Source organism: Psilocybe cubensis, chromosome 1 (assembly GCF_017499595.1).
Source record: "Psilocybe cubensis strain MGC-MH-2018 chromosome 1, whole genome shotgun sequence".
NCBI lineage: Eukaryota > Fungi > Basidiomycota > Agaricomycetes > Agaricales > Agrocybaceae > Psilocybe > Psilocybe cubensis.
This window is the reverse complement of record NC_062999.1, coordinates 962,392-984,190: the sequence shown is the minus strand read 5'-3', so window position 1 is coordinate 984,190 and position 21,799 is coordinate 962,392. Positions and strand designations below refer to the sequence as shown.

The 21,799-nt window shown below is 47.8% G+C and overlaps 9 protein-coding genes across 9 annotated transcripts; 6 read left to right on the top strand and 3 right to left on the bottom strand.

The window, feature by feature from the left end:
- Positions 1 to 1,685: 1,685 nt before the first annotated feature.
- Positions 1,686 to 3,699, bottom strand: JR316_0000277 (uncharacterized protein; the record flags this gene model as incomplete). The annotated part of the gene is made up of 4 exons (XM_047886092.1): positions 1,686 to 1,852; positions 2,099 to 2,409; positions 2,469 to 3,570; positions 3,654 to 3,699. 4 exons carry the CDS (start codon positions 3,697 to 3,699, stop codon positions 1,686 to 1,688), a joined length of 1,626 nt encoding a protein of 541 aa, XP_047753838.1.
- Positions 3,700 to 4,756: 1,057 nt separating this feature from the next.
- On the top strand, positions 4,757 to 5,907 carry JR316_0000276 (putative oxidoreductase YhdF; the record flags this gene model as incomplete). Its single annotated transcript, XM_047886091.1, has 5 exons — positions 4,757 to 4,926; positions 4,988 to 5,272; positions 5,328 to 5,497; positions 5,549 to 5,824; positions 5,882 to 5,907. The coding sequence occupies 5 exons, from the start codon at positions 4,757 to 4,759 to the stop codon at positions 5,905 to 5,907; spliced, it is 927 nt and encodes a 308-aa protein (XP_047753837.1).
- Positions 5,908 to 6,275: 368 nt separating this feature from the next.
- Positions 6,276 to 7,462, top strand: JR316_0000275 (putative electron transfer flavoprotein subunit alpha, mitochondrial; the record flags this gene model as incomplete). Its single annotated transcript, XM_047886090.1, has 3 exons — positions 6,276 to 6,496; positions 6,575 to 7,301; positions 7,367 to 7,462. The coding sequence occupies 3 exons, from the start codon at positions 6,276 to 6,278 to the stop codon at positions 7,460 to 7,462; spliced, it is 1,044 nt and encodes a 347-aa protein (XP_047753836.1).
- A 530-nt stretch (positions 7,463 to 7,992) lies between these two features.
- On the top strand, positions 7,993 to 10,611 carry JR316_0000274 (putative AAA domain-containing protein C16E9.10c; the record flags this gene model as incomplete). Its single annotated transcript, XM_047886089.1, has 6 exons — positions 7,993 to 8,658; positions 8,712 to 8,829; positions 8,888 to 9,035; positions 9,088 to 9,793; positions 9,847 to 9,966; positions 10,024 to 10,611. The coding sequence occupies 6 exons, from the start codon at positions 7,993 to 7,995 to the stop codon at positions 10,609 to 10,611; spliced, it is 2,346 nt and encodes a 781-aa protein (XP_047753835.1).
- A 623-nt stretch (positions 10,612 to 11,234) lies between these two features.
- JR316_0000273 (uncharacterized protein) lies at positions 11,235 to 11,727 on the top strand (the record flags this gene model as incomplete). The annotated part of the gene is made up of 2 exons (XM_047886088.1): positions 11,235 to 11,401; positions 11,454 to 11,727. 2 exons carry the CDS (start codon positions 11,235 to 11,237, stop codon positions 11,725 to 11,727), a joined length of 441 nt encoding a protein of 146 aa, XP_047753834.1.
- A 265-nt stretch (positions 11,728 to 11,992) lies between these two features.
- Positions 11,993 to 13,873, bottom strand: JR316_0000272 (60S ribosomal protein L28; the record flags this gene model as incomplete). The annotated part of the gene is made up of 8 exons (XM_047886087.1): positions 11,993 to 12,097; positions 12,460 to 12,642; positions 12,701 to 12,754; positions 12,807 to 12,866; positions 12,920 to 13,016; positions 13,286 to 13,503; positions 13,558 to 13,705; positions 13,803 to 13,873. 8 exons carry the CDS (start codon positions 13,871 to 13,873, stop codon positions 11,993 to 11,995), a joined length of 936 nt encoding a protein of 311 aa, XP_047753833.1.
- A 734-nt stretch (positions 13,874 to 14,607) lies between these two features.
- JR316_0000271 (Lipase 4) lies at positions 14,608 to 17,153 on the top strand (the record flags this gene model as incomplete). The annotated part of the gene is made up of 14 exons (XM_047886086.1): positions 14,608 to 14,774; positions 14,829 to 15,037; positions 15,110 to 15,174; positions 15,302 to 15,329; positions 15,381 to 15,413; positions 15,583 to 15,648; positions 15,699 to 15,768; positions 15,845 to 15,980; positions 16,039 to 16,170; positions 16,230 to 16,335; positions 16,394 to 16,445; positions 16,504 to 16,754; positions 16,819 to 16,856; positions 16,923 to 17,153. 14 exons carry the CDS (start codon positions 14,608 to 14,610, stop codon positions 17,151 to 17,153), a joined length of 1,584 nt encoding a protein of 527 aa, XP_047753832.1.
- A 228-nt stretch (positions 17,154 to 17,381) lies between these two features.
- On the bottom strand, positions 17,382 to 18,650 carry JR316_0000270 (Vesicle transport protein SEC20; the record flags this gene model as incomplete). The annotated part of the gene is made up of 4 exons (XM_047886085.1): positions 17,382 to 18,066; positions 18,120 to 18,254; positions 18,312 to 18,403; positions 18,465 to 18,650. 4 exons carry the CDS (start codon positions 18,648 to 18,650, stop codon positions 17,382 to 17,384), a joined length of 1,098 nt encoding a protein of 365 aa, XP_047753831.1.
- Positions 18,651 to 19,071: 421 nt separating this feature from the next.
- JR316_0000269 (Dual specificity protein phosphatase 23) lies at positions 19,072 to 21,699 on the top strand (the record flags this gene model as incomplete). The annotated part of the gene is made up of 1 exon (XM_047886084.1): positions 19,072 to 21,699. The coding sequence occupies one exon, from the start codon at positions 19,072 to 19,074 to the stop codon at positions 21,697 to 21,699; it is 2,628 nt and encodes an 875-aa protein (XP_047753830.1).
- Positions 21,700 to 21,799: the final 100 nt, after the last annotated feature.

Below are 21,799 nucleotides of genomic sequence, written 5' to 3'. Positions count from 1 at the left end.
ATCATGTCCTTGTCGTTAGCACTAGTCAAGCACTCAACAAACACTGGTTCAAATTGGGTTCAAGACAAGTGATCCTCTTGCCAACACTTTCCGAAAGTGGTTGACCGGTAAGCTAACATTACCGATTCCCTCTCTCCGGTTAACGCATGTTATGGAAAAAACAAACCCTTTGCGCCTTTTACTAACCCATCACAGCGTTTATTCTGGGCCACAGGATAGTCTTCTCCACCTCGAGGAAACACCTCTTCAACTTCAGGATCTCGCAGCCATTACGAATGATGGCACCGAACGACGTCTGAACCAGCTCTTGAACAAACTTAAACCACTTCTAGAGACAGTCGCCACCTTAAGACTGGGCAATATCACTTTCAATGTACCAGCGTCTGTGACGCCTTCTAGGTTGGCACGTTCCTCAAACTGAGTGGATGTAAACGATTTTGTGAATCTGGATAATCTTTATTTTATACTCCAGAAGCATCTTCTTGGGCAAGATATCTTTTTGTTTTCGCAGCCTGGACCCTACGCCCTAATGGTACGGAAAACGCGAGGAAACGGTTGGATAAAATAGAGCTTGACGAACAGGATAACAATTTCGGTCTTTTCAAAATTTGCAGAAATAATAGCAAGGTACATCTCTCTGATAAATGCATCGCATATACCTCATGTTCATACCCGCAATCCACAATCAACTTCTTGCCTGCTCTCTGTATGCCCAGTGAAATGAATGGGAAGGGTTACATTCTGCTTTTTTGGCGTCTACCTCAGTGAGCTCAGGTATCTTCATTGGAGGTCGCTCTAGTGCCATGGATATGTTAGTGCGTTCGATACTTGCGAGTCCGCTGTAAGTAAAATAGATGATACAGGGTGGGGGGGATTTCAATGCGAAGCACGTAATATAAATTGAGCCAGTCAGGGGAGGAGGTGGGGGGGGAATTTGAGCTCCGTTGGTACAAGCGCGATCCGCATGCAAAATAGGAACAGTTTTCTTCTCAGTTCCTCGGATCCATGTCTCGTTTAAATTGGGATACGAGTGAACCCCGTGTCCAGGATATAACATATCGACCAGCGACGAGAAAATGGTTGAAATTGCATTCAAGAAACAGATTGGCATGTTGGATAGCTTCATGAGGCCTTAAGCGCGATCTATTGTTACAGAGGTGTTAGGCGCCCGTGGAACACGGTCTGTTGCATCCAGAGATATGTGTTCATCTTAACAACTCGGCAGTTTGACGATAGTCAAGCAGCAAAGTAGGTTGTCGCTTACTATAAGCGAAGTGAGCTTTACCCGTTCGGTTCCTCAGTTGTCGGTCGACATTGGTATGTAGACACTCTAGTGTTAGCCTGTCGGCGATATTCTCTACTTTTTTAACTCGACTCTACGCACTCATGGCCAGCGATGCGTTTGGTCGTTCATCTATAAGTCAACATCCCGCGGAGTGCACTTTCCCGCTTCCAAAATTGCAATTCCTGGTTCAAGTTGAGGTCCTTCTAGCCATTGTATAGGTGGAATAAATGGGTGATCAAGGTCCCATTCGGAGGCCAGGAATCTTGATAAGAGGCGAAATTAATAAAAAGCCAGTTATGTCGCAGTCACTCAGGGGTATCAGTTGTCAATGTCACTGTCCGCCTTCTCATCTTGATCACCTTCCCATAGGTTTCAGTAGAATAGAAGCTTCTTTGTTTCTTCAGATCGCGGCCTCTTCGTCAAAAGTGTACAATGACTCGACTGCTTGACTGGCCTGATAAGGAAGGCACAAAGGCTGACCAGGGAGAGTCGGTATTTGGATACATGAAACAAGATGAAATCCGGTTAGATCCCGTTTCGACTGCCCGAACGAGAGACGTATTATATCTGCGATCCAACATAAAAAAAAGTTTTTAATGATGCTCCAGCGCAGTATTACGGAATTTCGAGCAAACATATGTACATGACAGGGCGAGACTCACAGGCTTAAAAATACTGGAACTTCAATGACTATGTACTATGGATATTCCTCGACAAATGACGCAAACGCTTCAAGGGATGGCCATCTAATGCACCGCACATTAGCTTATTATTGACAAAGGAATGTGAATGATAAGTTGAAGGGGTACGGACCAAGTCCACGGTTTTCAAACTTCCTTCCGAAGTCATCTTGAGACATGATATTCTTGGTTTTTCGTTTCTTCGCTGGAGGTTCGTCGCTCTCCGAGTCAGAGGATGAGTGTCCCGGTAGAGATTTCTCTGCGAGTTGTGTCAACGGAATATCGTCGTCTTCGTCCTCGGATTCATCGTCCAGCTCTGTGTAGCTGACTGTTGTAGGCAAGCTAGTTTCCAGAGCTTCGTCACGAGATTCAACCAGTTCGTCTTCATCATCGGGAGCATACTTTCCACCGTCGTATTCGGCGTCATTTCTATATTTCCTCTTCCTAAAATCAAAGGCCAAAAATCAATGCAAATTGCAAGTCCAGGTCAAACACAAACACACAGCTGAGATCCTTTTTTCTTTGGATAGGGCTTCGTCTTAGACCGCGTGCGTGAAGAGATGGTTGTGGTCCGGGGTGTCCCCTTCTTCTGCGACGACCGCCTCCTCTTGGTACGCGACTTGGGTTTGGACTTCGCAGCAGCACCACAAGTAAACTCATCATCAGAGCTTTCAGAATCGCTTTCAGGAGGTTCGGCGCCGTCTTCGTATTCCACACAATCGTCAGACACGACAAAATTTCTGATATCATCATCGTCGCCCTTCTTAGAAGATGTCCTATGATCCCTACGGGAGGTTTTTGCTTGCTGATGTGTTTGTTTCCTGTGATGAGACTTTGCAGCAGTGCGAATGATGGTTCCGTCGCTCTCGGTAGAGCTGGAGTCGGTTTCACACTCGATGCCATCTTCATACTCGACGAAGGTGTCCGGGACTACGAAGTTGCGTATATCATCCTTCTGTGAAGAGGTCGAATGTGTCTTGGTCGTACGACTGTGCTTTGGAGAGGATTGTTTGTGCTTCATATGCGATTTGGCAGGAGAGTCGTCTGCCTCAGCGAAATTGGCGTCGCTGTCCAGTTCAAAGCCATCCTCATACTCCACGTAAGTGTCCGGGACTACGAAGTTGCGTATATCATCGTCATCGTCATCATTCTTGCGCGAGGCTGTGGAGGAAGATTTTCTACGGCCCTTCTTCTTTTGACGAGGCGATGTGAACTTTGCAGTCGGACCAGAATTTGCAGGGGAATCGGAATCGGTGCTATTCTCAGTATCGTCCTCGTATTCCACATAGGTGTCCGGAACTATAAACCCATCGTCGTCCTCATCTTCATGCATGTCTTCATCCTCATTCACTTCGTGGTCCACGTTCATTGGTCCGCGATCTTCTGAATCGTCCGAATCGTCCGAATCTTCCTCTTCATCTTCGTCCACTTGGTCATCATCATCGAGAAGTAGATCGGCATACCCACAAAGAATTCCGCCGCATTCACGTTCAGCCTCCCAGATCTCGTCTTCGTATTCAGTGCTACTCATACGCTCGCCGATATCGCGATGCACCTCCTGATGTCCCGGGTTTGCGAGGAATGTCTCAGCAGCCAAAATGAATACTTAGTGCTGTCGGAAGAATCGTAGCATGAGCGCGAATGCTGTAGGTGGTGGGTCAAAGTCAGCAAAGACAGGAGATACGCACTAGAATGTAGAATTTTGGAGTCCGTTTGGCCCATGAGACGAGCCATGTCAACCAGCGCTTGTCGCGGCACTGGCGCAGACGCTGGCCGCGGTGTTTTCTGCCGCAAGTGACACGGAAATCTTTGTAATTTTCGTCGATGCAGCTTTTAAGGCCTTCGTTTTATTGCTCGAATGCCGTCTGAAATTCTCTCTACATTCAAGATTAGTAATGGCCAGATGGGAGTCAGGCCTCCAGTTCTTGGAATACCGACTGTCGGACTAACACTCACCGCAGGCTTAAATTTCTGATAACACCATGTGAGGTACCTGTATGGCAGACTGTTCAGACACCGCCCTCTGAAGATTGACTTCGGCCAGGGTATTTTCCATCCTCCCGCCTGTGTCCCGTAAGCCCAGTATAGCTCGTGGTCGGGGTTGTGTTCTGCATCTTGCGGGTCTATTGCGCCTCCCGGGGAGTCATCGGACAGTGGCGGGTCGAGTATGGGAGGATCATTTTTAAACGAATATCCCTTCATTGGTCTTTAGCATGCTTGGGGAATGTGAAGTGATAGTGTGGAAAGAGATAGTCATTTGGGCGATCTAAAGGCTTGAAAAAAGGCAGTGGGACCCTGATATTTGCTTCCGGGGCTCATTGTTGACTCAGTTGTCAAAAGTGGTCGAAAGCTGGTGAAGGAAAGAGCTATTCGGCATTTGCCGTGGCTGCTGTCATGGCCTTGTAATTGATTTCACAAACCTTGACCAGAACCATACGCGAAGAGCGACTAATGATGGGCTTCGCCCGTGCCATGTAGCCCAATTCACGTCAACAATGACCATTTCGAACACAAGCATTGGGTGAATGTCTCAGGGCCCGCACGACAAAACCGCGACTCCAAACTTTTGAGCAATTCCTGACATCATAGGAGACGCGCCAATGGACGGCTCAAATACAACGCCACACCTGGACTCTCCAATTCTCCAATGGAAACCGCGTATATCAGACTCAGACCATTTACGTCTCTTTATCTCAGACAACATCGACCCTATCACAACTTGAAATTTCAACCCCGACTTTCAGCTACTTTTTATCTAAACCGTTTATTTCACTCATCACCGTCGCACAATATGTCAGCTGAAGATATCATCACCGCATATACCGTCGCTGTCCCAAAGAAACAGAAGCAGGATTTGCCTGGGCAAGACAAGGATATGTCTCCTCACTTGGAGTACACGAAGCTCGAGGTCTGGGACGACAATGGAAAGCCCAGCCTTGTCGAGTATAAAGGTTCTGGAAAGTGCGTGATCCTCGTCAATCTTGTTCACCTATTCCTTGACCGATATATTTTGGCATTGCAGGCTAAAAGGAAAAACTGCAATCGTGACTGGAGGAGACAGCGGTATTGGACGTGCTGCTGCCATCATGTTCGCTCGCGAAGGCGCCACTGGAATTACCATATCCCATCTTCCTGAAGAAAGAGATGATGCAAAAGACGCGAAGAAAATGATTGAGGACTCTGGAGCTGCTTGTAACGTTGTCGAGGTTGACCTCATGGAAGAGAGCAACTGCAAGCACCTTGTCGACAGCCACCTGAAGAAGTTTGGTAAACTCGACATATTGGTGAACAACGCTTCTAAGCAAATGTAGGTGCATTGATTTCTTCTTATTTCATGCAACTAACTGTGTTATCCTAATCAGAATGAACAAGAATTTTGAGGAAATCGACTTGAAGAAGGTTGAGAGCACTTTCCGCTCCAACATTCTCCAGATGTTCGCTGTTACGAAATATTCACTTCCTCATCTCAAGCGAGGTTCTGCTATCATCAACACCACGTCAGTGACGGCCTACAGAGGATCAGCTGGTCTTGGTAGGATCCTTCGTTTCATTTCATTACCACCTCTAACCATCACATATTTAGTGGACTACAGCTCCACCAAAGGTGCCATCGTAACTTTCACCCGCGCTCTTGCGACCCAATTGGCCCCCAAGGGCATTCGTGTCAACGGAGTGGCTCCCGGCCCTATCATTACTGCTCTTCAAGCTGGATCACGCTCTGCTGAGAATATGGAAGGTCTCGGTGTCGGGCTACCTCTGCACGGTCGCGCTGGACAACCTGCTGAGGTTGGACCGGCTTACGTGTTTTTGGCTTCGAGTGATAGCAATATTGTAACTGGCCAAGTTATTCATGTTAACAGTGAGTCGGATATTCTTCCTTTTTCCTCTTTCGTCTTTTCTAATGGCTCTTGACTAGGTGGAGAGTTTACTGGAGGATCGTAAACAGAGCATATATTTTACTTCCTTAAGTCGTGCCAGTTATGGAAGGAACATATAATAAAGAATTCAAAAGTACTTAAATGTGAAATATCATTGGCCGAACATTATTTCTTGCGTTGGAAAGCGAGCTTGAGATCAAGTATGAGATGGTTATATTTAGGGGACAGGTGGACAACCATTTCGTCATATCGTGCGAGTTCGCCGAAAAGACACATGATTTTACAGAGCCGGATCCGGAAAGTGTTTGCTCACTGCACCCCAGGATCCGTCTTAGCATTCGACTACGCCCACGAACGACGAGGGCTACCCAAATACCCACGAGGCGCCGTACAACGATCGCATAATATAGATATACCACAATACTCTCCCCGATGTTGCGCACAAGCTCCAAAATCTGCCGCAGTGCGCTCTCTCGATCATACGCGACGGCTGCCTCCCCACATGCACTCGTATTTCTCGAGCATCGTGCGGGTGTTATCGATTCGGGATCGCTGTCGGCGTTGACTGCTGCTGGCCAGCTCGGAGGCAAGGTCTCAGCTTTGGTCGTAGGCAGTTCGGAACATGTACAAGGTGTCGTGGATCAGGCTAAAAAGTGGGTGTTCATCCCGGCATTTGCGTTTCTCCCGATGTTCTAAACCACGGCTCTTGTTTTCGCTCTAAAAAACGACAGATTCAAAGGAGTGACATCCGTGCTGCACGCATCCTCCCCACAGTACGCCGAGCCGCTCCCAGAGACACTCTCGCCTCTTCTTGAGAAGCTGCTCGCCGACAATGCCTTCACGCACGTCGTAGGCGCGACGTCGTCCTCCGCCAAGTCTCTCCTCCCGCGGGTATCCGCGCGCCTGGATGCCCCGACCGTTTCAGACGTCACATCGCTCGAGCACGACGCCGCTACCGGCAGCACGACCTTCACCCGCCCCATCTATGCGGGCAACGCCGTTTCGACCGTGCGCGCGCCTGGCTCGCTCCCCGTCAAGTTTTTCACCGTGCGCGGGACGGCCTTTGCGCCTGCCCCCGCGTCGGAGGCCGATGCTGCAGAGGTGAAGGCTGTGGACCCCGTGGAGGTTGCAAACCCGACGACGGTGCACGTCAAAACGACGATCGCCAAATCGGACAGACCGGACCTCGGCGTTGCCTCGCGCGTTGTGTCTGGTGGGCGCGCGTTGAAGAGCGCGGAGACGTTTGAGAAGACGTTATACCCGCTAGCGGACGCGCTTGGTGCTGCGGTGGGTGCGTCGCGCGCAGCGGTGGACGCTGGGTATGCGGACAATTCGCTACAGGTTGGTCAGACGGGTAAGGTCGTCGCACCGGAGCTGTATATGGCCATTGGTATCTCGGGTGCTATCCAGCATTTGGCGGGGATGAAAGATTCGAAACTTATTGTGGCTGTTAACAAGGTTTGTTTATTGACAATTTTAGTGGTCAGGTTTTCGGATATTGACATTCTTCTCCCATTTTATAGGACCCAGATGCGCCTATCTTCCAGGTGGCTGATGTTGGCCTTGTTGCTGACCTCTTTGAAGTTGTCCCAGAACTCACTGAGAAACTGAAGAAGTAACAGGTAGAAAGGATGGCATGTACTATTACACTCATCCCTTGGAAAATAAACATGGTCATATCGGGATAAATAGGAGAAGTGGGATGCTATTCAAGCAGCAAGATTAGCCCTTCAAATCTAGGAAATTACATATTCTAGGTGAATGACAACTCAGAAGTCAAGGCGCTCGTTAAAACCTTCATCTGTTTGACTTGGACTCGGATAAATTTCATGCAGTTAGACGAGCTGCTATAGGTAAATAGAATTATAGTAAGGCCTTGAAACTTGCGATGAACATAAGGAATCTAGTTTTTTTCTGTGTTCGAGCTCATCGCTCTGTTTTCGTCTGTTTGCTTTCAACGGCTACCAAAATTTAGACCCACATTTCAGTGTTCATTCAGTCCCCCTCCCAAATCCTCAATAAAACGCCAAAAATCGCTAAAAGAGGGGCGAATCAGTGTGATGGAGTCATCAGTGCGTAAATCAATGCATTTTGACGATAATTTCATTGATAGAGCCATAGATAGGGTTCAAACACTTTAAATCGGTCTATGCAAGGGCTATGGTCTGCGCAACGCAGAAATAAACTGAACCTGAATGCCCCACCGTCTCCGCGGACATCGACGCCCTCGACACCAGCAGCCGTGCCAGAAACTGCGACTGTAAACCCAGATACACCTGGCCCTTCGACTCCACAAGAAACACCACCCACAACGACCGTCGAATCCACCGCACCTGAGGCATCTACTGTTGCAACTGTGAACGGCAAAAGAAAACTTCGATCGTCACGGACAGGGGAAACGAGTAGCAGCAGCAAACGCTCTAAAACGACAGTAAATGGCGGTGGATCGGTGGCGAAGGAGTACGAGCCGCCCACGGCTCGTTTGGCAGACCTCGGAGGCGTCGAGGGATGTATTGAAAAGATGCTTGAATTGGTGGTGATGCCTCTCCAGCATCCCGAGATATACCTACATACAGGTGTCCAGCCCCCGCGCGGTGTGTTGTTACATGGTCCGCCTGGCTGTGGAAAAACGTTGTTGGCTAATGCTATCGCTGGAGTGAGCCTCCCTGTCGTTAATTTATGGCTTGCTTATGAGCTGATCGATTTGTTCAAGGAACTTGGATTACCCTTCCTCAGCATATCTGCGCCATCTATTGTATCTGGGATGTCGGGAGAATCAGAAAAAAAGCTTCGTGATACCTTTGAGGAAGCTAAGGTGCTTTTTTTCTACCTCTGATACAATCGAACAACCCTGACTTACGAATGCAGCGTGTGGCTCCTTGTCTTCTGTTCATAGACGAAATTGATTCGATAACACCGAAGCGAGAAAGCGCACAAAAAGAAATGGAAAGACGAATCGTTGCACAATTCCTGACGTGCATGGATGGTGCGATGGTTGACACATACTCGACCTTTTTCTTGACACTGACTCTTCAAAATTTCAGATATGTCTTGGGAAAAGACTGACAATAAGCCAGTCATTGTGATAGGCGCCACTAATCGGCCTGATTCACTTGATCCCGCTCTTCGTAGAGCGGGGAGATTCGATCATGAAATCTCAATGGGGGTTCCAGACGATGAGGCTCGAGCAAAGTTCGTTTTTAGTGGCTGGTTGGTTACTATGTCCTCATTCTCCACCCAACAGGATCCTCAAAGTTTTATGTACCAAACTACGCCTTGAAGGTGACTTTGACTTCCTCGCCCTGGCCAAGGCTACTCCTGGATATGTGGGAGCAGATCTCGCTGCACTTACAGGTGCTGCTGGCGTCATTGCCGTGAAACGTATCTTTCAACAGCTTTCCGACGGTACACTCGTCCTTCCGGAGCCAGAAGCTCCTGCTATGGTTGCTTCTGATTATCAAGATGTATCCATGGCTGTCGACCCCACTCCACAGACACCGCAACCTTTAGCTGAAGCTCCTGCAGGCAACACATCGTTGTTTTCTGGGCTATCATATCAAGCCGCATCCTCGTCGATTGCACACTTCTTAATCGCCCATCCGGAACCTCTAACAGACGCTCAGCTGGCCCCGTTGTGCATCACCTCGGCAGACTTCACTTCCGCTCTGAAACAGGTTCAACCCTCCTCTAAACGTGAAGGCTTCGCCACTGTACCCGATGTTACTTGGGCAGATATCGGGGCACTTCACTCGACGAGAGAAGAGCTGCATATGGCTATTGTGCAGCCTATCAAACGCCCAGAGCTGTTTAGTGCTGTGGGTATTGAAGCACCTTGTGGGGTTCTTTTATGGGGTCCCCCTGGATGCGGTAAAACATTGTTGGCGAAAGCGGTGGCCAATGAGTCGCGAGCTAACTTTATTAGTGTTAAAGGCCCCGAATTGCTCAATAAGGTGAGTTTCAGCTTTCTTTGAAGCGCAGCAGTTGCTCATTTCTTTCAATGTAGTACGTAGGAGAAAGTGAGAGAGCAGTACGTCAGGTCTTCTCGCGGGCACGGGCATCGTCGCCTTGCATTATCTTCTTCGACGAGCTTGATGCTCTTGTTCCCCGTCGAGACGACAATCTGGTTAGTATTTTGTTTTTTCGTCTGACTATGCCACAAAGGTTTACAATGAAATTATAGTCAGAGTCATCTGCACGTGTCGTCAATACCCTTCTCACTGAACTGGATGGCCTGGATGCTCGAAAAGGAGTCTACGTTATTGCTGCGACCAATCGACCAGACATGATAGATCCCGCTATGGTACGCCCTGGCCGCCTCGACAAGCTTCTCTATGTCGACCTCCCCACGCCCGCCGAACTCTCCGAGATCCTCCGCACCCTCATGCGCAAAGTCCCCCTCTCCCAGCCTGAAGGATCGGATATCTCCCAGACCAGGGAGAGCATTGAACGTCTGATAGCGGAGCGGTGCGATGGGTATAGCGGTGCGGACATCGCGGCACTTGTTCGTGAAGCAGGTGTCACTGCGTTGAAGCGCACGCTGGGATACTTGGACGCGATGGCGGACGATGCGCAGAGCCCGCCAGTGCTTGTTGAGCTGGCGGACTTCAGCAAAGCGCTGGATAAGATCACGCCTAGTGTGAGCGTCGCTCAGCGACGCAAGTATCAGAATCTGCGCTCTAAGTTTGCGGGGCTGCCTGTACGTGTGGGTAAGGATGAGGAGGACAAACGGGTAGATGAAAAAATGGGTACAAATCCTCCTACTGCCTAAGCTTTGTGCCAGAAGTATCTAGTATAATTAGATTGTTTTGTTTAATGGTGATTTGCCAATGATCTTTTGAGTTTGAAAACAACCTATCTTCCACAACCTCGCCTTGGTTGTTGAAACCATGATTGTGCTATAGCAGGACGATCGTAAGTTACTTAGCCTTCTCTGTGTCGAACGTAAGAAAAAAATCTGATTCTTTTGGAGTACTTTGATTGTTTTGTCCTTTTTTTCATTCAAGTTATTTAGGCGCTGAAGCTAAGCGCCGGTGTCCGTGGCCCCTCCCATCAGATCACTGCGATGACCCATTCAACTTCGACGGTTTTACCTAGCTAATGCAAAACTATCCAATGCAATTGATCTTCCAAACAGAAATGTCTCAAAGCCTTGTTTGTGCTTGCTACCTAGACACGTCTGGCGACGCCCGAGGTCATGAGGTCGAGAGTGGGTACCTCCGATCCACGTGCGAAAGTATAATTAGCACTATTGGCGCACGGCCTGGCCCCTGGAACTCCAACTAGAGGTGGGATCCGGACAACCTTGCCCCAGAACTACACCTTGTTTACTAGCTTTAGCCCTGTTACTAGTACCCAGAGAACAAGACCATCCTATCATTGCTCTCATCCAATATGGCACAGACCGCTACCATCTCGCACGCTCCTGCCAGTGAGTCGAACAATCCAAACTACACCAAGTGTGGACTAGCTAACGACAACTCTTGGGCCCACTTGAATCCAGTGAAAGTCGGAGGCAGGCGCCTCTCGATCTCCGCGAAGCCCAAGCCACATTCGCATGTGTACGTGAAAGCTTGCCTAATGTTGCGGATCTTGACTCTAAGAGAAATACAGAGAGACTACCAACACAGACACCTCCAAGGTAGATGAAGCAGCTCCTGATTATCCAAGGCCTGCACCTCCAACTGGCGGAGATGCACCACTCCACCACAACTACCAACACAACGAGGAAGAAATTCCAAAGAAAGAGAAAATCGAGAAGAAGTTGCAGGAACTTGCCCATAGGAAGGTCGAAATGACTCGGCCTACACGAGAAGCTAACATCAGCAAGAGTCATGGAATGGGGATGCGAATCTCCCAGCCTGCAGGTAAATCCCTCGGTGTTTGAAGGAGAGAGGACGAATCTCGTTTGCTTTGCTATTGCAAACGTTGGAAGCGATCCAAGACCAATATCTGGCTGCGGGTTTAACTTGTAACATATTCATCGAAACCCTGTGCTCTGTATAATGTATTTGTAGCCAAAGGATGTAACAATTTCATATCAAAGCAAACTTCGAATAACTTAATGGATAGCAGTGAGTGGCATGGGGCATGGTTGTATATTGCATATGCATGAACCAGAGTGTGTAGAAGTGGGAGCGATACAAATACAATCATCCGAGGAAAGTAGCAGCCTTCTTTCCCCTGACCTTCTTCGCCGGTGAAGGCTTGGGTTCCCGCTGAGCAGCAATGAGAGCAGAGACGCGAGCGAGGGCAGCCTAAGCACAAGACAAGTGTCAATATCGATCTTTGCAAGATAGGATGCAAATAGAGCATTGAAAAGGGAAACAAAAATAAGCATAGTTCAGTCAAAAGATGTTATCACCAACGAGTCGGTACATCCGCGAGGAGCATCGAACGGTGCCCGATAGCGACAAGGCGAGGTATCTACTGGAGTTTGATCGGCTCCAGTAAATGGGGTTGATTTTGCACAGATTTCCACACCCTTCCTTCATTTACTTTGCAGTATGTCCAGAGGGTTCTACTGGGAGTGCGTCGAGTTGGATAAAAGAAACATACATTTTGTACATGAAGAAGAAAAAGAGGCCAAAAATGATATATGAATGAATCTGATACTCACAGTGCGGAGGTCAGGGCGGTATCCGCGCTTAGCGATACCAGAAGCAACACCAAGAGCGCGGCGTCCTCCTGATCGGGGGCGAATGGAAGTGGTGGCGTAGGCCTTTCCAACAGCGTGAGGGGAGGCTTTGACCTTGCGAGTAACAATCTTGATGCTGCCGGCCTGCTCCTTGACGTCAATGGTCTAGATAAATAAGAAATGAGAATCCGAATCAGATTTGACATAGGCTAACAAAGCGCACCTTGGAGTTGGCAAGACCGGAGTACTTGAAGGAGTTCAAGTTGCGGAGGTTTCCCTACTACGAATTTCAGCACCTCCAGACCAAGACTTCAACGGACAAAACGCACGGGCTCCTTGGAGAAGACTGGTCCCTCAGGAACTCGCTTCACGATGAAGGAGCTGTTTTTCTACACCATATGTCAGCGCTTCGACCATTATTGCTGTTCCAAGATAAACATACGCGGAGAAGGAGCCACTGGAGGTCGGACGACATTTTGAGGGAGATTCTTGAGGATCGCGCTTCACGACGACGGACGCACGCCAAATCGGTTCGGTGGCTGGGCATAAACTGTACAGCTGGACCTTGCATAACAAACGCAAACATTAGACACTCATTTTGCCATATTTGGACACTCCCAGTCTATTAATCGAAAAGCCTCCTTCGCCTTTGCTGTCTTTCTTCTCTAAACATTGATATGGTTCTTTGATTGTACAGCAATAAGAGCGACATTCAGCTATAAACACATCGAGTTCCCTGGGGCATCTATGTGCTACTGTTATTTATTGACTCGGCTTTTACAACTTGGCTACTTTCTTGTCAACCGACTTCAATAACTTTGCCAGACCATCCTTCGTTTCCTCGGCCATTGGCGAGCTCTTTCGAGAAACACTTCCGACAAATACATGGGTGTATCCTCCAACAGCTGCCGGTGCATCCTTTCCTTCTTCAAATACTCCAACTTCGTAGGACACTGAGCTGTTGCCCAACTTGTTAACGCGTAACCCGAGATCAAGGACCTGGGGGAACGACAGTGGGGAGAAGAACTAAACAGGATGTGTCACCTGTATTCTAACGTGGCAATAGGAAATATCACTCACGTTGCAGTATGAAGAAATGACGAGCCCGATCAGAGGAGAGGCTGTTGGATTCAGGCCACACTTCTCAATGAGATACGTGTTGACTATGGAGTCAAAGAGATGATAGTAAACCGAGTTGTTAATATGTGAGTATTGGTCGTTATCACTCCTATATGGTCAACACAAAGTGGAAAATTCGGACCATCATCATTATATGCTCGTTCAATGAGTTGCACGAGCACTTTGATTGCTATAGGTTTACTAACCATCTTGTACGGTACGATAGAAAAAAGGCATAGTCTGATCGTCTCCTGGATTTGAGATTGGATTCTGTCATGTCGGGCAAGTCGGTTGGTGAGCTATCGTTAGTTGCAGTTATGAACGAGAACTTGTTCGATTGAAGTCCATCGTTCACTCCGAACGTCCGGCTACTTTTGGTAACCGGGCCGCCCCTATTTGGAAGTTGATCTGTTGGACACATAACTGACCTCACAGGCGCTATCTCTAATGCAGCACGAAAAATCATCGGTGTTTCGGTAAAAGTGTGTGAAAGCTTTGTTTATTCCTCTACCCCATTTCTTTCTCAAAACCCCTATTTCAGATTACACAGAATCTTATAAGTCCTGAGATTACCTGTTTTGGTGCCGCAAATCATAAGACGGAGAATGCAGTCAGTGCAAAGTCAGCATATCTTTACGAACAATGAATTTTTATGATTAATATGTTCGTTTCATTTTCTTTCGGTACTCAGAATTGCACTGTGCTTGCACTACGTACAGTCATTCCAAGCGAACCCTCCAACACTGTCTAAGACCGATCGCTACTAATTGTTGTTGCCGACTCCAAATATTCTTCCTGGGCACACATCACCCGCCCAACTTGTCCATACTCAGGCCGACGAATGAATCGATCGAATGTCTTAAATTATTTAGTTGCGAAATGATCAATGCTTTCAAGTTTCCAGTTGCTATTCCGCAGCACTGAGCAAACATTTTAACTTTCATCCTGAACGAACAACTTTCTAGGTAGTCTCTCTTCTCATTCTTCGTTCTCAACGCCACGAAATCTAAGATGAGGCTACTTCTTTCTATCACTTTTCTTCAGTTCTATGCGGTGTTCTGCTCCCCTTTGGATCAGGTTACCGTTTCCCCGACCGTCACTCTCGATTCTGCTACTGTAACCGGAATCAATCAAGGTGCTTTGTCCAAGTTCCTTGGAATTCCCTATGCAGAGCCGCCGTAAGTTCCCCGCAACACAAACTGATTTAAACAAAAGTTTACATGTAAGTGCAGGGTAGGAGAACTCCGCTTTAACTTACCTCGCGCTGTGACTTCCTACAACGGCTCTATCAACGCGACATCTTACGGGCCCACATGCCCCCAACAGACCGTCAAGTCGCCTATATCGCTCAGCCAATTCTTCAATTTCACAGTACCATTTATCAAGGACCCGGATAGAAATGTCACCAGGAATTCGACAGAAACACCAGAAAGCGAGGATTGTGAGTTTACTCATGCTCTTTAAGAAATCTACACTAAAGGCCTCTGATCTGATATTGATTTTCTTTGAATAGGCCTTACAATTAATGTTATCAAGCCCTTGAATGCCTCTGCTGATGCGAAACTTCCAGTGGTAGTGGTGAGTGTTTGATGATGATATTTCTTATTTCAATTCAATTCTTATATCTTATCTGCTTCATCAAGTGGATTTTCGGAGGTGAGGTCCCATTATCACCCGTTTGAGCAATTTTAACGATGGAAAACAGGTGGATTCGAACGGGGAAGCGCTGGAGGGTCAGTGATCATTTCAGTTTCGATAACAATATTTTCTAATCATGTCTGTAGTTACGATGATCAAGGCACACGGATTGTCAACAGGTCCATGGTTCTGGGAGAACCAGTAATCTACGCCGCTATGAACTATAGGTGAAGATATTGAATCTTCAGCGTTGGTACATCAGATCATTGATCTTTTTGTCTATAGGGTGTCAGGTAAAGCAGTTCATCAATGATATTATTTTCTTTCTAATAACACTTCACTGCGAAGCTTGGGGTTTCCTTGCCAGCCAAGAAGTGCAAGATGCTGGTGTGGGAAATGCAGGCCTTGTCGATCGTAGGTTTCACCCACGACACCTCGAGTTCATCACTCATTTGATTTCACAGAATATGTCGCATTGCAATGGGTGCAAAAATATATCAGTGTATTCGGAGGCGACCCATCCAAGGTCACTTTGTAAGTTATACATTATTACTCCCGTTACATGGCAACTTGGGTGCTCATTTACATTCGACCATTCGACCATCACCAGATGGGGACAATCAGCTGGTGCTATTTCAGCGTCTATGCAAATGCTAGCATATGGCGGCAACTCGTCTGATCTATTCAGAGGCGCATTTATGCAGTCCGGTGCACCGATTCCTGTCGGTAATTTAACAGGTGGACAGGTACGTGCATTGCCTCGGTTCTTTGCTTAAAGTCTAACAACTGAAAAAAATGACATAGCAATACTACGACCAACTCGTGAATGCGACGAACTGCACAGATTCAGACAATACCTTGTCGTGTTTGCGCAATGTTCCACAGGATCAGTTGAAGGCAGCCGTTGATGATACGCCTAATTATTTCTCATATGATGTATGTTCCATCTCCATTATGAGATTGTTGTGATTGCTGAACTCAAGGTGCGCATATAGGCTTTAGTGTTGGCTTGGTCCCCTAGGGCAGATGGTGTATTTTTGCAAGACAACCCCCAAAAATTAGTACAGGAGGGCAAAATCGTAAACGTCCCTGTCGTATCCGGTACTTCCGATAATCTCTGCCTCACCACGGGAACGCCCCTCATTCGTTTTTCTTCCAGGAAATGTTGATGATGAAGGGACCTTATTTTCGTTGTCTAGCAGAAACGTAACGTGAGCTCTATCCTGCTTGTAATTTCTCCTTTCCATTTTGACTTGTCCATGTGCATAGCACCGACGAACAGTTCCGTGAATACGTCAGCACCGTGTGGGTCCCCGGAGCAAGCGAATCAGAGCTCGAGCCTCTATGGGACTATTACCCGTCAACACTCAGCCAAGGGTCGCCGTTCAACACCTCGAACTTCAATGATATTACACCGCAGTATAAGAGGATTTCGGCATTCCAGGGCGATGTGGTCTTCCAGGCTCCAAGGAGGTTCTTCTTGCAAAATATATCCGGGAAGCAGAAGATTTGGTCTTACTGTGAGTGATAGTCAGAGAAACTAAACCCTATGCCGGCTTTCTTACATCCTTTCAACCTGGACAGTGAGTTGGCGACTGAAGTTTGTACCAGTCCTCGGTTCGGTAAGTGCAATCATAATCACCAAAAATCTAAAAGAGGGTCTGACCCTGCCTTGCATCGCGCGATAGTTCCACGGCTCTGACCTTGAAATTAACCTCCTGGACGACTACCTCGTGCGATTCGTTAACAATCTGGACCCCAATGGGCCTTCTCCCCGACTCACATGGCCAGAATATACAACAGAGTCGCCCCAATTGTACACGTTCCCTATCACAGGCAGGCCAGAATTGTCGCAGGACACGTATAGGGAGGCGCCGATGCAGTACCTGATGAATCTTTCTTTGAGCCATCCGCTGTAAAACGAATTCGGAAAGGAAAAGAAAAAAAAGGAAGTGCCGTAGTGCTTCCCTGGCCAGTTTTTGGACCTTTTAGTACTGTATAACTTTGTTTTGTATTTTTACCGTCAGTATTGTTATGGACAAGGAATTATTTGTTTCGCATGGGTGCTAGATGGCAAGAGATCCGGCACCAGTCACGCTGGAGGTTATCACCGCAAAAAAGAGGATCGAATTAAGCCGGTATTAAGGTCATAGTTCTATATGAACAGCAGCATCGGGTACCGCTTCTGGCTCAGGACTCGGGACAGTAGCCTCCACATCGATCGTGGGCACTTCAGCCTCATCCACCACAGGTGTCTCTGCAGGTGTAGGCTCTGCCTGAGAAATCAAGGAGACCGAGGAACTCGATGATTCAGAAAGAACAGGTGACACCGGGACGACACTGGGCATAGATGCCAATATCGAACTTGCTACAGGAATCACTGATGACGCCAGAGAGGCTGCAACACTGGAAATGCTTGATGACGCCTCTACCACCACGCTCGCAGCGCCTTTTTCTGCGGCACGAAGGAGCTCTGCATCGTCTCCAAAACTGGGGATAAATCTTGTCCACCAGAACGCGATTCTGATTCCACGATCCACGATTCTTTGTTTCAAGATGAACAGGACGACCAGGACAAAGAATGCGAGTCCAGATAGGATGAGGATACGGTCGAGCCAGTCGGATTTTTCGAGCGCTGTGACCAGTTGGCGAGATGTGTACATAAGATTATTGAGAGTATCGTGCTGCGTTGAAGTTGAGTTGAGGGTACGGGTAGATTCATCGAGCATTTGAGTGGTTAGCACTGAGCGCTCGAGTTCGGTTTGCATGAGGGCGATGGTACGACGAAGTGCATCGGTCACGTCAGAGTTGGCTTTCATGAGCGCGTCCTCGCTGAATTTATGCGATTAAATCTGGCATTGATAGAAATAGACAGGCCTCCTTACGTTGTCTTCTCGCTCGAATTTTGTTTCTCTGTCATTGCCGACGAGAACGACAATAATTCTTCTCGATTCGATTTCGAACGCTGGTCCATGGCTTTCTTTGACGCAAGAAGGGCCGCGCGACTTTCACTGCGTAAACTGTAGACGATGTATATAAGGTATAGCACCAAATATACCAGGCAGGCTGTTACACACCTCTCGAGTTTCTTTTGAAAATCATCCGCGATTTCCTTTAGCTCTTTCCGCGTCTTTGCTCCCTTCTGATCATCAACCATGAGTGCAAGCGACTGTTGCAGACTTGCGCATTGATTAAGGAGATATGCAGGAGACTTTAACAGAGCTACGTACCTCAATCTGTCGCGTTAATGCCACGGTATCCTCTCGCACGTCTTCTGCTAGGGACTGTTGCACGGATGCAGGTCCTACACATTGTCGCAGGTTGGGAACCTCTACATCTACGATGTGCTTGTATCTTCTCTCGATAGCGGATATGAGAGATTCAACTTCTTCTGGGAATTTTGGGATGGGAGCCATGTGCGGGACGGGGAGGGTGAGGAGGAACGAGTCAACGTGGAGTCCAAGTCACCAGCATCGCCGTTTGTTGGCGGCCCGGAGATGGGAGGTGGCAGTGTCAAGAACGTAAAGCTCAGTGATGATCAGGTAACCAGGTATTTTTCGCCTTTTATTCTTCCATGTCTGAAATTGTGTGCACTTATACAAAGCACCTTCTTGATCAAAGATCATGCATCAAAACTCTTGAATACTGGACGCCAGGACGTGTCAAGGTTACTATCACTCACTGAAGAAGTCGAAATGACTCGTTCTCACCGAGGCGGTGAAGCGTAACTCGGAAGTAATGTCAGCGCTGAGCCTTTGGGCATAAAAGGCGAGATAATGAAAGAGATTAAGGTATAACCCACACTTTTCTCCCTCATCATCTGTATCTATAAAGCTTATGGCGACTATCAAGCTAGAAAATTTTCGAGGTTGCTTAGCTCTTGCAGGACAAGCAGTTGACAACTTTGTCAATACCGACCCATCGTTCGCAAACCTCATTCGTTCCGGTGCATTAAAACCTTCACAAAAACTGTACCACATTACAGTTATCACGAAGGATGAACTCCGCATGATCAGCTCAGAACAAATCCAAAAGATCACCTCCACCGAGGTGGACCCAAAGTCGTTATTTTCGTTGGGCATCGGGGGGAAAGAACAAGCAGGCATTTATTGGGTCGTCATAATATGGGCAGCCGGCCAGAAACTACGAAAGCAAGCTGGGCTGCCCCCAAAACACTTCCACATCACACTATCCTCGAATGACATCCATGATGTTGATAAAGGCATCAATTCTCTTATATCTCGCGACCTTCCTGAAGTTTCTGGAGTTGAAGCATTGGACCATACGATATTCACCTTACAACAGTTCGCACAGTACAACGAGGCTACAGAATATTCCTCCAGACTTATTCTTACCGACCCAAACAGTCACAAAGGGTTCCTTCGAATGGGAGATGCGTGCTTTGCGAACGGATCACATAAAATTGCTATGCTTTCGTATGCATGCGCGTATCAACGGTCCGGAGACCAAAAGGTGCAATCTTATTGCATGAAGAAGTTGACTGAATGTTCCAAAGAAACTGAATGGGGTCTTGTTTTCCAAGAACACGAAAAAGAGCAGATCGAAAACCTTTCGGAGATTTCATCCCTCTTGTTGAAGCCATGGTCACAGGACCTGCAGGAAAGACTCAGTGATCAAGGCAATACCCCTTCACTCCTCCTGGAGCCCCGACAACCCCTATATATCCCCTCAACAAAGAACATGGGTGCTAAACTACATTTCTACAGATTGCCTCGATTCTTCCGGTGGCTCATTCCTTATCATTTGGCCATCATGTCGACGCCCAAAAACGAAGATGATATAACCGCTCTTGCTTCCGCACCATTGGGCATCCGGCACGTTTTAACTCTGACAGAAGAAGAGCCATTGAGACCTGCATGGTTCCAAGGCAAATCCATATCCAACACGTTTTTACCCGTGCCAAACTATTATCCGCCTTCCATAGAACAAATGGATCTTGTTATGCGGCTGTTTGATGATCAGGACAAGCTTCCTTTGCTAGTACACTGTGGCGGTGGGAAAGGGCGCGCTGGAACAGTGGCGGCATGCTATCTGGCAGCATTTGGTTTCAACAAACCTAGGCACGATCAAGATCATCCTGAGCTTGCAGCAACGGAGGCGATATCTTCTCTGCGTGCTTTGCGCCCTGGAAGTCTGGAAACGTCGCGGCAAGAGGAATTTGTATCAAGGTGGTGCAGCACCATATGGAAGCGGCAATCTGTGTACCCCGACATCCCTTCGGAACCTTCTCCCTCGCCGATGGAGGTTGAAGGAAAGCTGAGTGCCGATAATGACCTTTTCGTATTGGTTGGGCTTCCTGGTTCTGGGAAATCGTGGTTCTCCAAATCGTTGATTTCAAGAGACCCTTCGAAATGGACACATATATCTCAAGACGACTCAAGAAGCAAAGAAGCATGCGAGACAGAGATAGGGAGGTCACCAAAGGGAAAGCATGTCCTATTGGACCGTTGCAATACCTCGGCGGCAGATCGGAAAATATGGCTTGACCTAGCGTCCAATTGGTGTGTGTCGCCCGTCTGTATTTTATTCGACTACAGTCAGGAATTGTGTACTTCTCGGGCGCAGATGCGTGCTGGCCATCCTACCCTTCCTCCAGGAAGCCGTGTGCGCAATGCGGTGGACCAGATGCAGAAGATATTCATGAAACCGACTTTGAAAGAAGGGTTCAAGGCTGTCATCACCGTTCGCTCGTTTGCTGCCGCAGAAGAGGCTGTGCTTAGGTTTTCCTCCCCGGTTTCCATCCTCAAGTTCCCTCGGACGCCACATCTTATCAACACAGGAGCAGCAAGCGCAGATGACGTACATACCGACCTCGCTGTCTTTACTAATACTGCAGCGGGCCATACAGTCATCACTGAGAAAATTGACGGCGCCAACATGGGTTTCTCTCTGTCCTCAGATAGATCGCGAATAATCGTACAGAACCGTTCTCACTACGTCAACTCCTCTACACATGAACAGTTCCGCAAACTTGGTCTCTGGGTGGAGAGGCATGACCAAGAGTTGCGACGGGTCCTGGACCGCGATCCCTATTTCCCTGAGCGATACATTCTCTACGGAGAGTGGGTATATGCGACGCACTCCATTCCATACACCTCTCTCCCAGACTATTTCATCGCGTATGATCTGTTTGACCGGAGCACTAAGACCTGGGCAGATACTGCCACTTTACGACACCTTTTAGGAGAGACCTCCATTGCAACCGCACCCATAGTACACGAAGGGACAATGCCTACCGAGTCTCAACTTTTACGGATGGTTCAGCAGCCGTCCATGTTTTATGACGGAAGGGTAGAAGGTGTCTATGTGAAGCTCGAGGTCAACAAATGTGTGAAACTACGTGGCAAGGTCGTACGGAGTGATTTCATTTCAGGGAACGAGCACTGGACTAGAGGAGGCGTTCGGGTGAACGGGTTGCGGTTGGATCAAACTGGGGTAGAGTAGATTTATATAAACTGGTGCAGCCAATAACGGTTGTTTGCTCCACACAATACATTTTTTTTCAACCAAAAAAGGAAAACTGAAACCCTTTTATGGCAAGAAG